At 43.4% G+C, this 12,816-nt stretch overlaps 1 protein-coding gene across 2 annotated transcripts in view; it reads left to right on the plus strand.

The window, feature by feature from the left end:
• Positions 1-12,816, plus strand: part of TMEM132A (transmembrane protein 132A) — a 37,751-nt gene that overhangs the window by 21,135 nt on the left and 3,800 nt on the right. The window contains exons 4-10 of one of the 2 annotated variants that reach the window (XM_089520716.1): positions 3,595-3,998; positions 5,105-5,254; positions 6,498-6,690; positions 6,779-6,922; positions 8,121-8,326; positions 9,290-9,566; positions 11,069-11,260. In XM_089520716.1, the coding sequence (XP_089376842.1) occupies positions 3,595-3,998; positions 5,105-5,254; positions 6,498-6,690; positions 6,779-6,922; positions 8,121-8,326; positions 9,290-9,566; positions 11,069-11,260 (1,566 nt within the window). The remainder of the gene's footprint in view (positions 1-3,594; positions 3,999-5,104; positions 5,255-6,497; positions 6,691-6,778; positions 6,923-8,120; positions 8,327-9,289; positions 9,567-11,068; positions 11,261-12,816) is intronic. The other variant, XM_089520717.1, reaches the window with a different exon arrangement.

Raw genomic sequence — 12,816 nt, forward strand, 5'->3', positions numbered from 1 at the left:
GTGATATATTTAGCCTTTTCTGTTAGAGAGCTCTGGTGCCACAACAAACTACAAATCCCAAGATTCCATAGGATGGAGCCATGGCAGTTAAAGTGGTGCCAAACTGCATTAATTCTGCACTCTGGCCACAGCCTCTGTATATTGTAACTTTCTGATTCTTTTCTTTTCTACCAACTCATGTCTTATTGAAAGAAATGAAGCATTTAACAATCTCTTTTTTGTTATGTCTAGTTGGAGCATATATTGTAATTTTCCAAAGTTTTAAAAGAAGAAAACCAATATGTCATACCCACTATATGCTAGAGCTGCCATAGGTTTCTGTAGCAGAGATACTTGCGAGAGGCTTTGCCACCTGGGAAATTCCACTTTTGTTTGTACATGGCAAAATTATTTTGCACACGAGACTCACATGTCAGCTTTTCCCTATATAATAGTGTGTGACTGTTGATATGGAAAGAAATCAGAACTTGAGAAAGTGACTTTTGAGGGTTACAGTTCCCAGAACTTAATAGCCAGGCACGTTAGGCTGGAGAATTCTCAAAACTAGTCCAATGACACATCTACATTGCAGAAATAAGGCAGTTTGACACCACTTTAATTGCTGTTGCTCCATACTATGGAATCCTGTTTTTTTAGTTTTACGAGGTCTTGAATCTTCTCTGCCAAATAAATAAATAAATAAATAAATAAATAAATAAATAAATAAAATATTTATCTATATCCCGCCTCTTCCATTTTGGGGGCCGAGGCGGGTAACAACAAAGTTTGTACAATATGCAACAATTAAAACAACAAGCCCCACAAGACCCCGTCCCAACCCTCCGTCCCAAGTATAAAATTAAACTATAAAACATGATTAAAAATACATAACAATACGTAGAAATTAATAAACAAACCACGAATGAGAAAAATAATAAAAGGAGGGGGATTCAGTTGGTTCTGGACATTATCAATTGGGGAAGGCCTGCTGGAAGAGAAGCGTTTTTGTCGCCTTTTTGAAAGCCTCAAGCGAGGATAATTGGCGAATCTCTTCCTTCAGGTCATTCCAAGTTTTTGGAGCGGTGATAGAGAAGGACATCAGGGAGGTCACTGCCAGTCTGGTCTTTCTAGATTGTAAGAAGTTTTTCCTGGAGGATCGGAGTGTAAGGGAAGGATTGTATGGGAGGAGGCGTTCCTTCAAGTAGACTGGACCCAGGCCATGTTGGGCTTTATAGGTGATAACCAACACCTTGTACTGTGCCTGGAAGCTAATAGGCAGCCAATGTGATGATTTTAAAATAGGTGTAATAGGTGTAATATGGTCGAACTTGGATTTTTCGGCGACCAGTCTGGCTGCCATGTTTTGTATCAATTGGAGCTTCCAGACATAGCACAAAGGTTGCCTCCTGTAGAGCGCATTGCAGAAATCAAGACGAGAGGTTACTAGAGCATGTACGGCCATTTCTAGGTCCCGCTGCTCCAGGTAGGGATGCAACTGGCATATCAGCCAAAGCTGATAACAGGCACTCCTGGCTATCGCATCAATCTGAGAAGACAGTTGAGAGTGCTGTGCCTCACAAAACTACAAATCTCAGGCTTCTGTCGGATGGAGCCATAGCAATTAAAGTGGTGTCAAACTGCATTATTTCTACAATGTATATGCACCCCAAAGTTCTGAGTGAGAGCATTTTCAAACTCTGAGTGAGAATGCACATTCCCTTGTTTCATATGTTCTCTGGGTAATGTGGATAGTTAAACCTATAACTCCGGGTAGTCATTTGGGAGGCCTTCCTTTGGTCCTGCTCAAACCAAGGAGGTTTAATACTCAGTGTGGTGTAGTGGTTTGAACACTAGACTATGACTCTGGAGACCAGGGATCAAATCCTGACTTGGCCATGTACACCTACTGGGTGACCTTGAGCAATTCACCCTCTCTCAGACTCAAAGGGTGGCAATGGCAAACCCCCTCTAAAGAAACCTGCCAAGAAAACCCCATGATAAGGTCACCTCAGGGTTGCCATAAGTCAGAAATGACTTGAAGGCACACAACAACATCAAGAAAGACTAGTAAATAGCTGCAGGATGTAAGTAGTTCAACTTGACTTTCTGTGTAGCCCATATGCTCCCTCTCCCAAGTTTTTCACTAGCATCCTATATAGCAAAGTGGATATGTGTTCCACGCAGTGCGTCTGTTTAGACCAGAGCAAAGCTCCCTCAACATCCTCGCTGTGAGCATGTGGCAACTGTCAGATCTGCCTTTTGTGCGGGTGCCCTGGTAATGTCAGAGTGAGTCTGACATTTCTCTTGACATAGAATTTCTCCTGTTAGCTCACCCTGCTCTACTTAATATCATGACCTCAAAACACAGAAGTGTCACAATCCCTGCCAAGATAGCTTACTTGAGATGGGTAGCAAAGATGAATAGTAATAAGTAGCAGAAGTGGGCTATGGTGGTTAGGAGCAGGGCAGGAATAAAGGTGGTTTAAAGGTGGAAATAATATTCCGAATTGTTCATTTCCAGGTAAAAAAACAAATCAAAGCAGGGATTTTAAGGGAAACTCAATTGGAAAAAATAAAAGACAAGCAAGAATTTTGCACAATTTTCTCTTAGTATTCAAATGTCTTGACATATTGTAGAGGAATTCTGCAGAGAAAAATGTGTGTGTGTGTGTGTGTGTTGTGCAAATCCACACCTATTTCAGCACAGAAAACCAATTTCCTACACAAAAAACATTGTATCCTGCACAGGAAACTTTCCGCATCGAAAGGTGGTGGTGCAGAAAAACAAAGTACTCGTTTTTCTCTGCAGAATAATGTTTTCACCACACTTTGGAACATTCCAGCATGGGAAACATACTGCAGAGGAATATTTGTTTTCTTATTTAGTGGGGAGAAAACTATCATAACGATTTATCCTTACATGTGAAGATCCAGTAGTCAGGGATTTATGTTGTTACTCAGGCCATAGCTGGTCCTCAGGGACTCCCCAGGATATCCTTCTTTTTTATGGGCTTTTCCCCATTTGAAAAGATTGGAATGCCTCCCCTAAAGCTTAGTTACTGTTATTCAGCTAAAATATTCTGGTATTTTTGATTCCACCCTTTTTCCTTTTGCCCTGCGCAAAGTATGGAATGGTCCACCTTCAGTTTGCCTCTGAATCTGAATTCACCTTTGAACTGAAGGAAACTGCCTATCCTTGGAGTACAATAACATCCAAGGTTAAGGACCATATAGTGTACCCAGGTATTGTTGCACTACATCTCGCATTATCCCTAGCAAGCATAGCTGGTAGGGATTGTAGCAGTTATCATTCAATAACTTTTTTTTTGGGGGGGGGGGAATACTTTTTAGATCACATCTCCCAGAATGTTCCAGCTAACATAGCAACTGAGAAAATGGCTACAAGATATTAGGAGTTGTAGTCCAAAACCTTCCTATCGTTACCACATTCTTCAGTAAGAAGATACATAATTCCCATCCCTGCAGTTGACTACTTGGTTAGATAGACCAGTGATCTGACTCAGTAGGATGCTGTTTCATAGTTTAGTATATTTTGGGCAAAATGTGGGATGAAAAGGCAGAAGTGGTTTGACCTTCTCTGTTCTTCCTGCCTAGGCACCCCTGGGGGTATGTGTAGTGGAACTAGAGCTTCCTGCTCGCTGGCTCTCTCCCCCATTGTCTGCCATCAGCCTCCACAAATCAGAAGATCTGAGCATCACTCCTCTCCGAGCTGAGCTGTACTACACCCTAGCACCCCCTTTGGCAGGGAAGATACCCAGGGAGTGCCCTCATGCACAAACCCAGGAAAAGCCACGACCTGGCAGCGAGGGGAGTAAGGAGAAGCTGCACTATGTGGGCCCTGTTGATATCCGAGTGATGAGCCCTCCACGGCGCCAGGAGGTCCGTCTGGATGACAATGTGATGGTCCGAGTCCCTGACATGGCCCTGCGTCCTGGACAGCTCTTCACAGCCACCCTCATCCTGCAACAGAACTTTACTGCTGATCTGCTGATGCTCCGGTGAGTTCCAAAAGCCAGTCCGTAGTACTTGTACATTCATCTTCTTGACATAATTTGCCAATTCCAATAGATGACAAAGTAACTTCTAGAGGAACTACTCATATTCATCATCATACCCATCATCATCATGATAAAGTAAAGGTAAAGGTTTTCCCTTGACAAGATTGTCTAGTCGTGTCCAACTGTAGGGGCAGGGCTCATCTCCGTTACTAAGCTGAAGAGCCAGCATTGTCAAAGACGACTCATGGTCATGTGGCCAGCATGACTCACAGAATATTGTTACCTTCCCACCAAAGTGCAACCTATTTATTTGCATTTTTACATCCTTTTGAACTGCTAGGTTGGCAGAAGCTGAGACTAGTGACAGGAGCTCATTCTGTTCCATGGCGTTTGGACCTTAGACTGCTGACCTGCCGATTTTGCAATTGTCAGAGTCAATGTCTTAAGTGCTGAGCCACTTTCATGTTAACTGTAACCATAATGAATGATTATGAATCACCATCATAAACAATAATGCTTAATATGAATCACCATCATAAACAATAATATTTAGTTTTTCCAAGCATTCCAAGTGCTTCAGTTACTTGTTGAGTTGTAGCCCTGACACAAGCCTTGGAGAACAAGCCATTGCAAGGTGGATCTAGCTCATGAGAGGTCCCCATTCATCTTGGCAGTGATCCTGCTGACTTTATCACTAATCAGTGAACAGAAAAAAGGATTCACACCTCCTTCCCATGTTCCCAGAGGGGATGAGTGTGTGTGTGTGTGTGTGTGTGTGTGTGTAAGAAAAAGTAAATTAGGTCTCGGCAATCATATTGGGGCTGCATGCCAGTGGCAGGTGCCCTTGCCCTATTGGAAGTGCAATCCTTCCCATTGTTGACATGCAGATACCAATATGTTTGCCTAGATTCAATTCAACCCTTGCAAAAATGCTCATGCACTCTAGATGTAAGTCAGCAGTATCCCCCTGCCCACGGAGGTGAGGTGTGGGGACGGAGAACTGAGCCCGAGAGCCACTTAGTTCATGACAGAAGGAAAATTTGAACCAGGGATTTCATGATTTGTAATTCAGTTTCATTTCAATTTTGCTATGTTTCTTGTTTCAGAATCAAAGTGAAGAAAGGTCTACAGGTTCTGGCTGCTCGACCCACCAGGCCAGATGCCTGGACTGCAAAACTGGACAAGTTCAAGGGTGCCAAACACCACACTGCTCTTGTTACTTGTCGCCGTTCCATTGACAGTGGGTTAAACTGGCGGTAGGTGATGTAACCTTGGCAGCAGTAGTCACTGGAGGGCTCTGCCCTTAGGAGATTGATAGATGGGATCAGTTCCTTATCTTCCCAAATCCAGCCAAACTGACTGGGTATTCATTGCTACTTTCTCTTTAGGGAGTTGCTGGTGAGGAGATGGAGGCCAGGAGAGGCCAGTGGGAGAGTGGTGCTCACACAGCTATTTAAAGAGGTGTCTCCATCCAGCATTTCTCAATCTGCCCCACTCCCTCCTTTCTTCCTCTTTGGGAAAGATGGCTGTTGCATGCTGCTGGTTGGAGGCACCCTGAGTACAGTACGACTCCTGTATCTGTGGTGGATCCATACCCAGGATTATCGCAGATAAACTGAAACTATGTTTAACAGCAAACATTATATTTCTGGTGGAGGTTGACCATAGAGATGCACTGGAGAACCTCCAGATGCCTAGAGAGACATTTCCCCGCAGATTCAGGTTAAATGAAACCATGGTTATGGTACCTGCAGATACAGGGTTCATATTGTATCTCTAAATGATGCTGCACAATATATGTTGCACAGTACCTTTTCCCCACTTTATCAATGGAGAAGAACAACAGAAGAGCAGCTGGATGCTGCCATTGGCAGTGGGTGGTTTCTGTACTATTGGGAGCAGTGAGGTTTAGTTTGGATTTCCAAAGAGCTATCCAATTTAATGAACCTATTTTGGGCTAGGACTCAACAGCTTGGATTGCTTCTTTGAAGTTTGGTCTAACTCCCCTTCCCAAGATATAGAAGACATCTGCTGATCAAATGACCACACATCGTGCTGACACAGGAGCCACCTGCCATCACTGGGAGCCACTGCATGAAGATGCTTTTCATCCAAAATTCACTGTGCTCTTCCTGCTTTGGAGCAAGAAATCTCACCAGTGCAGTTTCCCAGTTTGGCTCAGCATGGCTGGCCTCTTGCCACACTCATAAGAGAGCAGCACCACACTCACTGTAAGCTGATGTTTTCACAGCCAGGATGGGAGCAACTGTGTGAACTGAAAAAATAGTATTCTGCTAATGTTGGGACTTTGGCACTCTGTGACTTAAGATCATGGCTGAGAGATCTAGGTAACTGTAGTCCAAACAAAGGTAACTTTCCCAAGCTTTGCTGAAGATAAATATACTGGACTCATGATTGCACTAGGAAGTTCTATGATCTGTGTGTCCATCTGGGCTCTGGTTAGCCCTCTGTTGTTTATTTTTTGTTATCTCCATGTAGGGCAGCAGATTCTCCAGAGTTCTTGTATCTGGATTTCATGGTGGAGAACAGCACAGGGGGCCTGTCTTCTACGCGTCCTGTCACCTGGCAAGTGGAATACCCTGGCCAGGACCCAGAAGCTGAAAAAGACAAGATGGTATGGGAGATCCAAGTGTCAGAACGAGACGTGCGGGCCTTGGTTCCCTTGGTGAAGGTGAGGCCTAGAGTTCCTGTCTTTCCCCCACTCATGTGCTACAGTAATGCTGGCATCTCATGCTTTTACCATGCTCTGTCCTCTACAGGAGCAGGAGATTGTGAACACCGCACTCCTAACAGGAATCCTTCACTCAGTGCCGGTGAAGCTGATTGTGGTAGAAACAGGGGGAGCAGTCTTTGAGGTGACTGAGCAGATGGGCTGTGAGTCTTCTAACAAGCAGGTCTTGCAGGTGAGAAACTGGCATGCCTCACAGAGGACATTTTTCCTTCTTTGTGGCCAGTTCCAGGATCAAAATCTACAATGCTTATTAAGAACAATCAAAGAATCTGGTAGAATATTAAAGACCAGCAGGTTTTTGTTCAGCTTTACCTTTCATGGGCATGACTGCCTTCATCACCTATATGTGGGCTACAGCACCTGAAAGTTAAAACTTGACAAATAAAACTTGTTAGTCTTTAAGGTGCCCCAAAATTCTTTGTTTTTTTTTTCTGCAATAGACTAACATGCCTCTCCACTCTATTTTAAAAAATCTTCTCCTGTCTGTTTCATTGGGGTGAGACACTGAATGTCTATCTCTAATGCAGAGACATTCTTGTTGGTAAGATTCTGGTCTTCTGAAATACAGTTTTTAACATTTATTGTGTTTTTAAAATGTTGTGTGCTGCCTTGGATCCCATGCTGGAAGAAAGGCGAGTAAATAAATAAATAAATAAATAAATAAATAAATAAATACAATTTCAATTTGTTCACTTTATATATGGAAACATAGATCCTTCCTGATTAACAGGAATTTATTTGTTAGCAGGAATTTATTTCTTATATTTAATTTAATTTAATTTTATTTACTTCACAAACTTATATCCCGCCTTTCTCCCACTATGGGATTTCTGCTAATGTCCATACTTCTTGTGTTCATGTCCTTCTCTTACATATTCTTATGTGATATCCTTCCTATCCTTCAACTTCAGAGTTGAAAACCTATTTTATACAGTTGAGGTTCCATGTTATTTTAGTCACAGCTCTCTCTTCATCTGTCTTTTGTCCTGAGCCCTCTATGTTGTTTCATGTATGTTCCACTCAGATAGGAAAACATAGATTAGGAAGGACTGCAATGATGGAGAGAGGTTTTGGGTTGTAGGGCATCCCCTTTCACTCTTCCTCTCTACCCCACATTCTGGACATCTGAGATCTCTGTCTGTTCCAGTAGGTCATGAGTGAGTGAAGTCTCTTAACTGTTCCTGGCTGAATTGCTCAGCAAGAGAAGGAAGGGAAAGTGTTTATTATGGGCCTCTGGCTACATCCATGGTGAGAATAGATTCAGGAACACCTTCCTTCTCACCATCTCTACCATGCTCTCACTTGTTTCCAACATCATCATAGACAGTCATCTCTGTTGAACTTGATGTATTCTCAAAACTCACTTTTAGGTGTCAGATGTGTGCGATGCTGTCTACGTAGGTGGCAAAGAGAGCCGAGGGGCACGTGGTGTCCGAGTGGATTTTTGGTACCGCCGGCTGCATGCTTCTCTGCTCTTTACAGTCTGGGCCCCACTGTTGCCTCTGCGCATTGAACTGACAGACACCTCACTGGAGCAAGTGCGAGGATGGAGGGTGTCTGGCCCAGCCCCTGATGGGTAAGAGCTATGGAGCCAAGAGGGTCAAGCAGCATGGAGCCTGCTACTTTTTACATCCCAGTAATGGGGGACTGCATGCTAACACAGCTTAAGCATGATGGAACATATAAGATTCTGACCAGAGGAGAGGGAGGAAGTTGAAGTTCAGTCTAAAGCAGGATAGAAAAAATTGTAGGTCAAAAATGGGGTTCCCAACATTTAGGAAACCCCAAATGGAAAGAATAACAGACGAGCAAGAATTTTCTGTCCATATTGAAATGTCCTGAAGTGTTGCAAAGGAATTATTTTCTGGGGGAAAACATTTGAGCTTTTGCCAAGAATGAGTTTTCTGCACAGAAAACAGGGTTTTCTCATAAGAGTGTTTTCTGTGCAGAAAATAGTGATTTTCCAAGAAAAAATAATAGATTAATAATAATAGATTTTATTTTTATCCCGCTTTTCCACGATGATCAAAGTGGCATACAGATTAAAATTTCAAATAATGTGTGTTTGTCTGCAAAATAATTCATTAAAAACAATTGGACACATTTGAATGCAGGGAGAATATTATGGATGAGTATTTGTTTTCTCCTGCAGCAGGGAGAAAACTACTGTAATTATTCATCCTTGCATATGAGGATGACGTACGACTTAGATGTTACAGTATTTCAACCAGTACCCAGTACCCAGTGTTTCTTGCCTGGAACAGTGTGAATTCCTTCATGCAAGTCTAGTGGTTTCATGTATCTGACTTTGCTCCTTGGATCCAAGAGAATAAAGAATGCAAAATTGGGTGATTACTTCTACTGAAGGGATCAGCTCTGGGCAGTGAAGGTACGAACATATAAGATTTTAGTTACATTGAAGTCTTTGGTGGCATCCAGTTGTTAGTATGGTATGAAACTCACAGGGTTACTGAGATAACATACACAAAGTGGTTCTAAGAGTCAAAAAGTATATGATTGTCCTCTCTTCTCTAAGCAGCAGTCTAGCTGAGCCTGAAGAGGGTGGAGAGGAAGCGGAGAGGAGAGCTCGTGGATGCCGTCTTCAGTACCAACGTGCCGGTGTCCGTTTCCTGGCTCATTTTGTAGCGCATCCTCTAGATGGTGGGCGTCATCTGACCTACATGCCAAGTTCTGATTGGTTGTTGGATGTCTCGCATCTGGTGCAGACACATGCCAGAATTCAGGATCCACGAGTGGCAACATTAGAAGATGGGAGTGTGGTGATTGGCCGTGAACCGGGCATGACATCTGTAGAGGTAAGAGACCTGTGGGAGGAAAGTGAGGAAGAATTCTTTTCTTTTCTTTCTTTCTTTCTTTCTTTCTTTTTCTTTTTCTTTTTCTTTTTTTTTGCCACAGCAGAGCAGGGTGAGACGTTTGCTTTGAAGTATAATAGCAATATATTGGAGAAGGACTGTTCAGAAGATTGGCCTCTATGTATCTTCAGTGGGTTGGGCATATGCCCTGGACATTTACTTGTCCTCTGGTGTTGGGTGACAGACATGTCTTGGAGAAGGAGGGAACAATGAGATGAGTGAACTTCTATGGACTGGTGCATACAGTTGGTACATAGCTTGGAAATGTGATATGATTGGATGTGCGAGGAGAGAGATGGAAAGACAGGGAACTAAGCAGGAACAAAGAGGAACAAATAAATAAAGAATAAAATAAAGAGGGAGAGCCAGAGTTGAGGTGGGTGCTACAGTATGATGAAAGACAGTGTGGTGAATGTGTGGCACTTGTGCCCTCTAAGTGGTGGCTAACTGTGGTGTCGATTGATGGTCCCCCAGCTCCCTGTACTCTAGTCATGACAACACAACAGTCTTTCAGTCCCCTGTCATTAGGAGTGGGAATTGGACACAAATGTGGTTTTCCTCTGAGCTTCCTGTACTTGGGAAGCAATTTCTGTCTATTTGTATCTGAAACCAATGGCCACCTTAGATAGTGCAAGAATCTCCAAGTAGGGAGCTCTTAAAGAACCCTGTCACATGGTGCCATTACATGGACATCCCCACCTCAACATTTTCTACTAGTTTTTGTACAGTGCTTGGAAAAAATTACTTTTTGGACTAAACTTCCTGAATCCTCCAACCATGTTTGCGGGATTAAGGAAGCTATAGTCTGAAAAGGAATAATAGGGAGTTTCAGTCCAAAAAAATTAGCTTTTCCAAGATCTGAACATTTATATGTATTTGTGACTGTCACCCGTGGGAATCCAACTTTCCTGCTTAGTTGCTTGGAGCCAATTATCAGTATCACTAGACAAGTAGCTCCTTGTTGGTGCATCAGATAGGGTGACAGAAATGACCAGCATTCTGTCATATTTTGCTTGGGGCAGAGAATTATTCATTTGCTATTGCACTCCATCCAAAAAACTCCTGCCTGACAACTGTAAAACCCCAGGAGGATAACTGCTGTCACATACTAGTGGGGATGGGAGAAAGAGGGAAGGGATTTAGGGTATGAAGGACTGGCTGTTCTGAGCTCCCACAGGAAGGAAAAGGCAAGTGCATGCCACTTGAAACTACATATTCATTTCTTTTCCTCTCCCCTGACTGAGCTGAGACCAGCAGCTTCTACACAGTCTGGATCCCCTCCCTTCCTACCAGCAACAAGGGGCTTCACAGCTGATCCACAGTGAGGAAATGCAGAACACATGTGGAGCAACAGGCCAATGTGGGATCACAGCCATTATGTATACAAGACTGGTGGGTGCATCTGCTTTTGAATATAACCATGTTTTTCGTATCTCTTGGTTCAGGTGCGTTCTCCTGTTTCTGACTCTATTCTGGGGGAGCAGACCCTGGTAGTGTCAGAGGAGAAGGTCTCCATCTCAGAGCTGCAGGCCCAGTTGGTATCTGGTCTCTCATTAACACTCTCTGTGGAGCCAGGACACCCGAATGTGTTCACTGCCACGTGTCAGGGAGTCTCTGCTCTGCGCTCCCTGAAGCAGGTGAGGTTATACTGTAGCACCAAACAGCTTTGTTAGTTTAATGTTCTTCAGCTTTTTGGACCAAAGGTGTGTTGACTATGTACACTGAAGATATCCTGTGGACTGAAACTAGACATTATAGGATATGTGCAATTGCCATCAAAATTAGCAATGTTGGGTCTCTCTCCTCAATTCTGTGGCATAATCTGATAATCTACATGTGTCAGATTACATTGTTGTTAATTTTCCTACTTTGGTTAGTAGTGGTCAAAGAAGAACGAGGGTGGAATGCTGCAGTTTTGTATGTTGATGTTCTTGTACTGAGCTGAGTGAAGTGACTCAGATCTGCTGTTGTAATGGATTATGCATGCCTCTGGCTGTCAGTCAGACCTTAATCTCTTCTCTCAATGGCATCTCTTCTCTCAATGAATGTCTTCAAGCGGTAATGGGCTGGATGAGGAAAAACAAATTGAAACTGAATCCAGATAAGACCGAGGTGCTCACGGTAGCGGCCCCGAAACCAAGAATTGGGTTGCAACCTCCAGTCCTGGATGGGGTCACACTCTCCTCCAGTGACTGTGTTTGCAGTCTGGGGGTGCTCCTTGACTCGTCGCTCCTGATGACAAATCAGGTAAATGCGACGGTCAGGAGCGCCTGCTATCAGCTTCGGCTGATACGCCAGCTGCGCCCTTTTCTGGAAGTAAGGGATCTCGAAACTGTTGTGCACGCACTGGTAACCTCACGCCTGGACTTCTGTAATGCACTCTACTTGGGGCTACCCTTGTGCTTGGTTCGGAAGCTTCAGCTGGTACAAAATATGGCAGCCAGGCTTGTTTCTGGTACATCTAGGAGGGACCACATTACTCCGGTTCTGAGGTCCCTCCACTGGCTGCCTATTAGCTTCCGGGCCCAGTACAAGGTGTTGGTTATTGCCTTTAAAGCCCTAAATGGCTTGGGTCCAAGCTATCTCAGGGACCGCCTCCTCCCGTATAATCTTCCCCGCGCTCTCCGCTCCTCTGGGAGGAACTTACTGCAGCCTCTAAAATCTAGGCTTGTGGCGACCTCCCAGAGGGCGTTCTCTGCTGTTGCCCCCAAATTCTGGAATGGCCTGCCGGATGAGATCCGTCAGCTGACATCATTAGACAGCTTTAAAAAAGCTGTCAAGATGGATCTCTTCCGGCAGGCCTTTCCAGATTAACCATCCCGGCCCGGGCTCCCTGATCCCCTCTTTCCTCTCGTGGCCCCATCTTTAGTGATGGTTGAGGATCTCCAGAGGGACACCAGGGTTTTTAGTTTGTTTTAATTATGTTTTATGTTTTGATATTGTGTTTTTAATCTGTCATATTTTTTAATACTTTCTTAAGGAGGGGAGGGATTATAATGTTTTTAATTTTATATTTTACTCTTGTTATATTTACTGTTGTCAACCGCCCGGATTGGTTCGCCACAGGGCAGTATACAAATAAATATTATTATTATTATTATTATTATTATTATTATTATTATTATTGCCACTTCACAGGGTCTTTTAACAACAACAACTATTATTATTATTATTATTATTATTATTATTATTA

This window comes from Sceloporus occidentalis, unplaced genomic scaffold (genome assembly GCF_023333645.1).
Source record: "Sceloporus occidentalis isolate IW3139 unplaced genomic scaffold, rSceOcc1.0.p SCAF_4, whole genome shotgun sequence".
Classification (NCBI taxonomy): domain Eukaryota; kingdom Metazoa; phylum Chordata; class Lepidosauria; order Squamata; family Phrynosomatidae; genus Sceloporus; species Sceloporus occidentalis.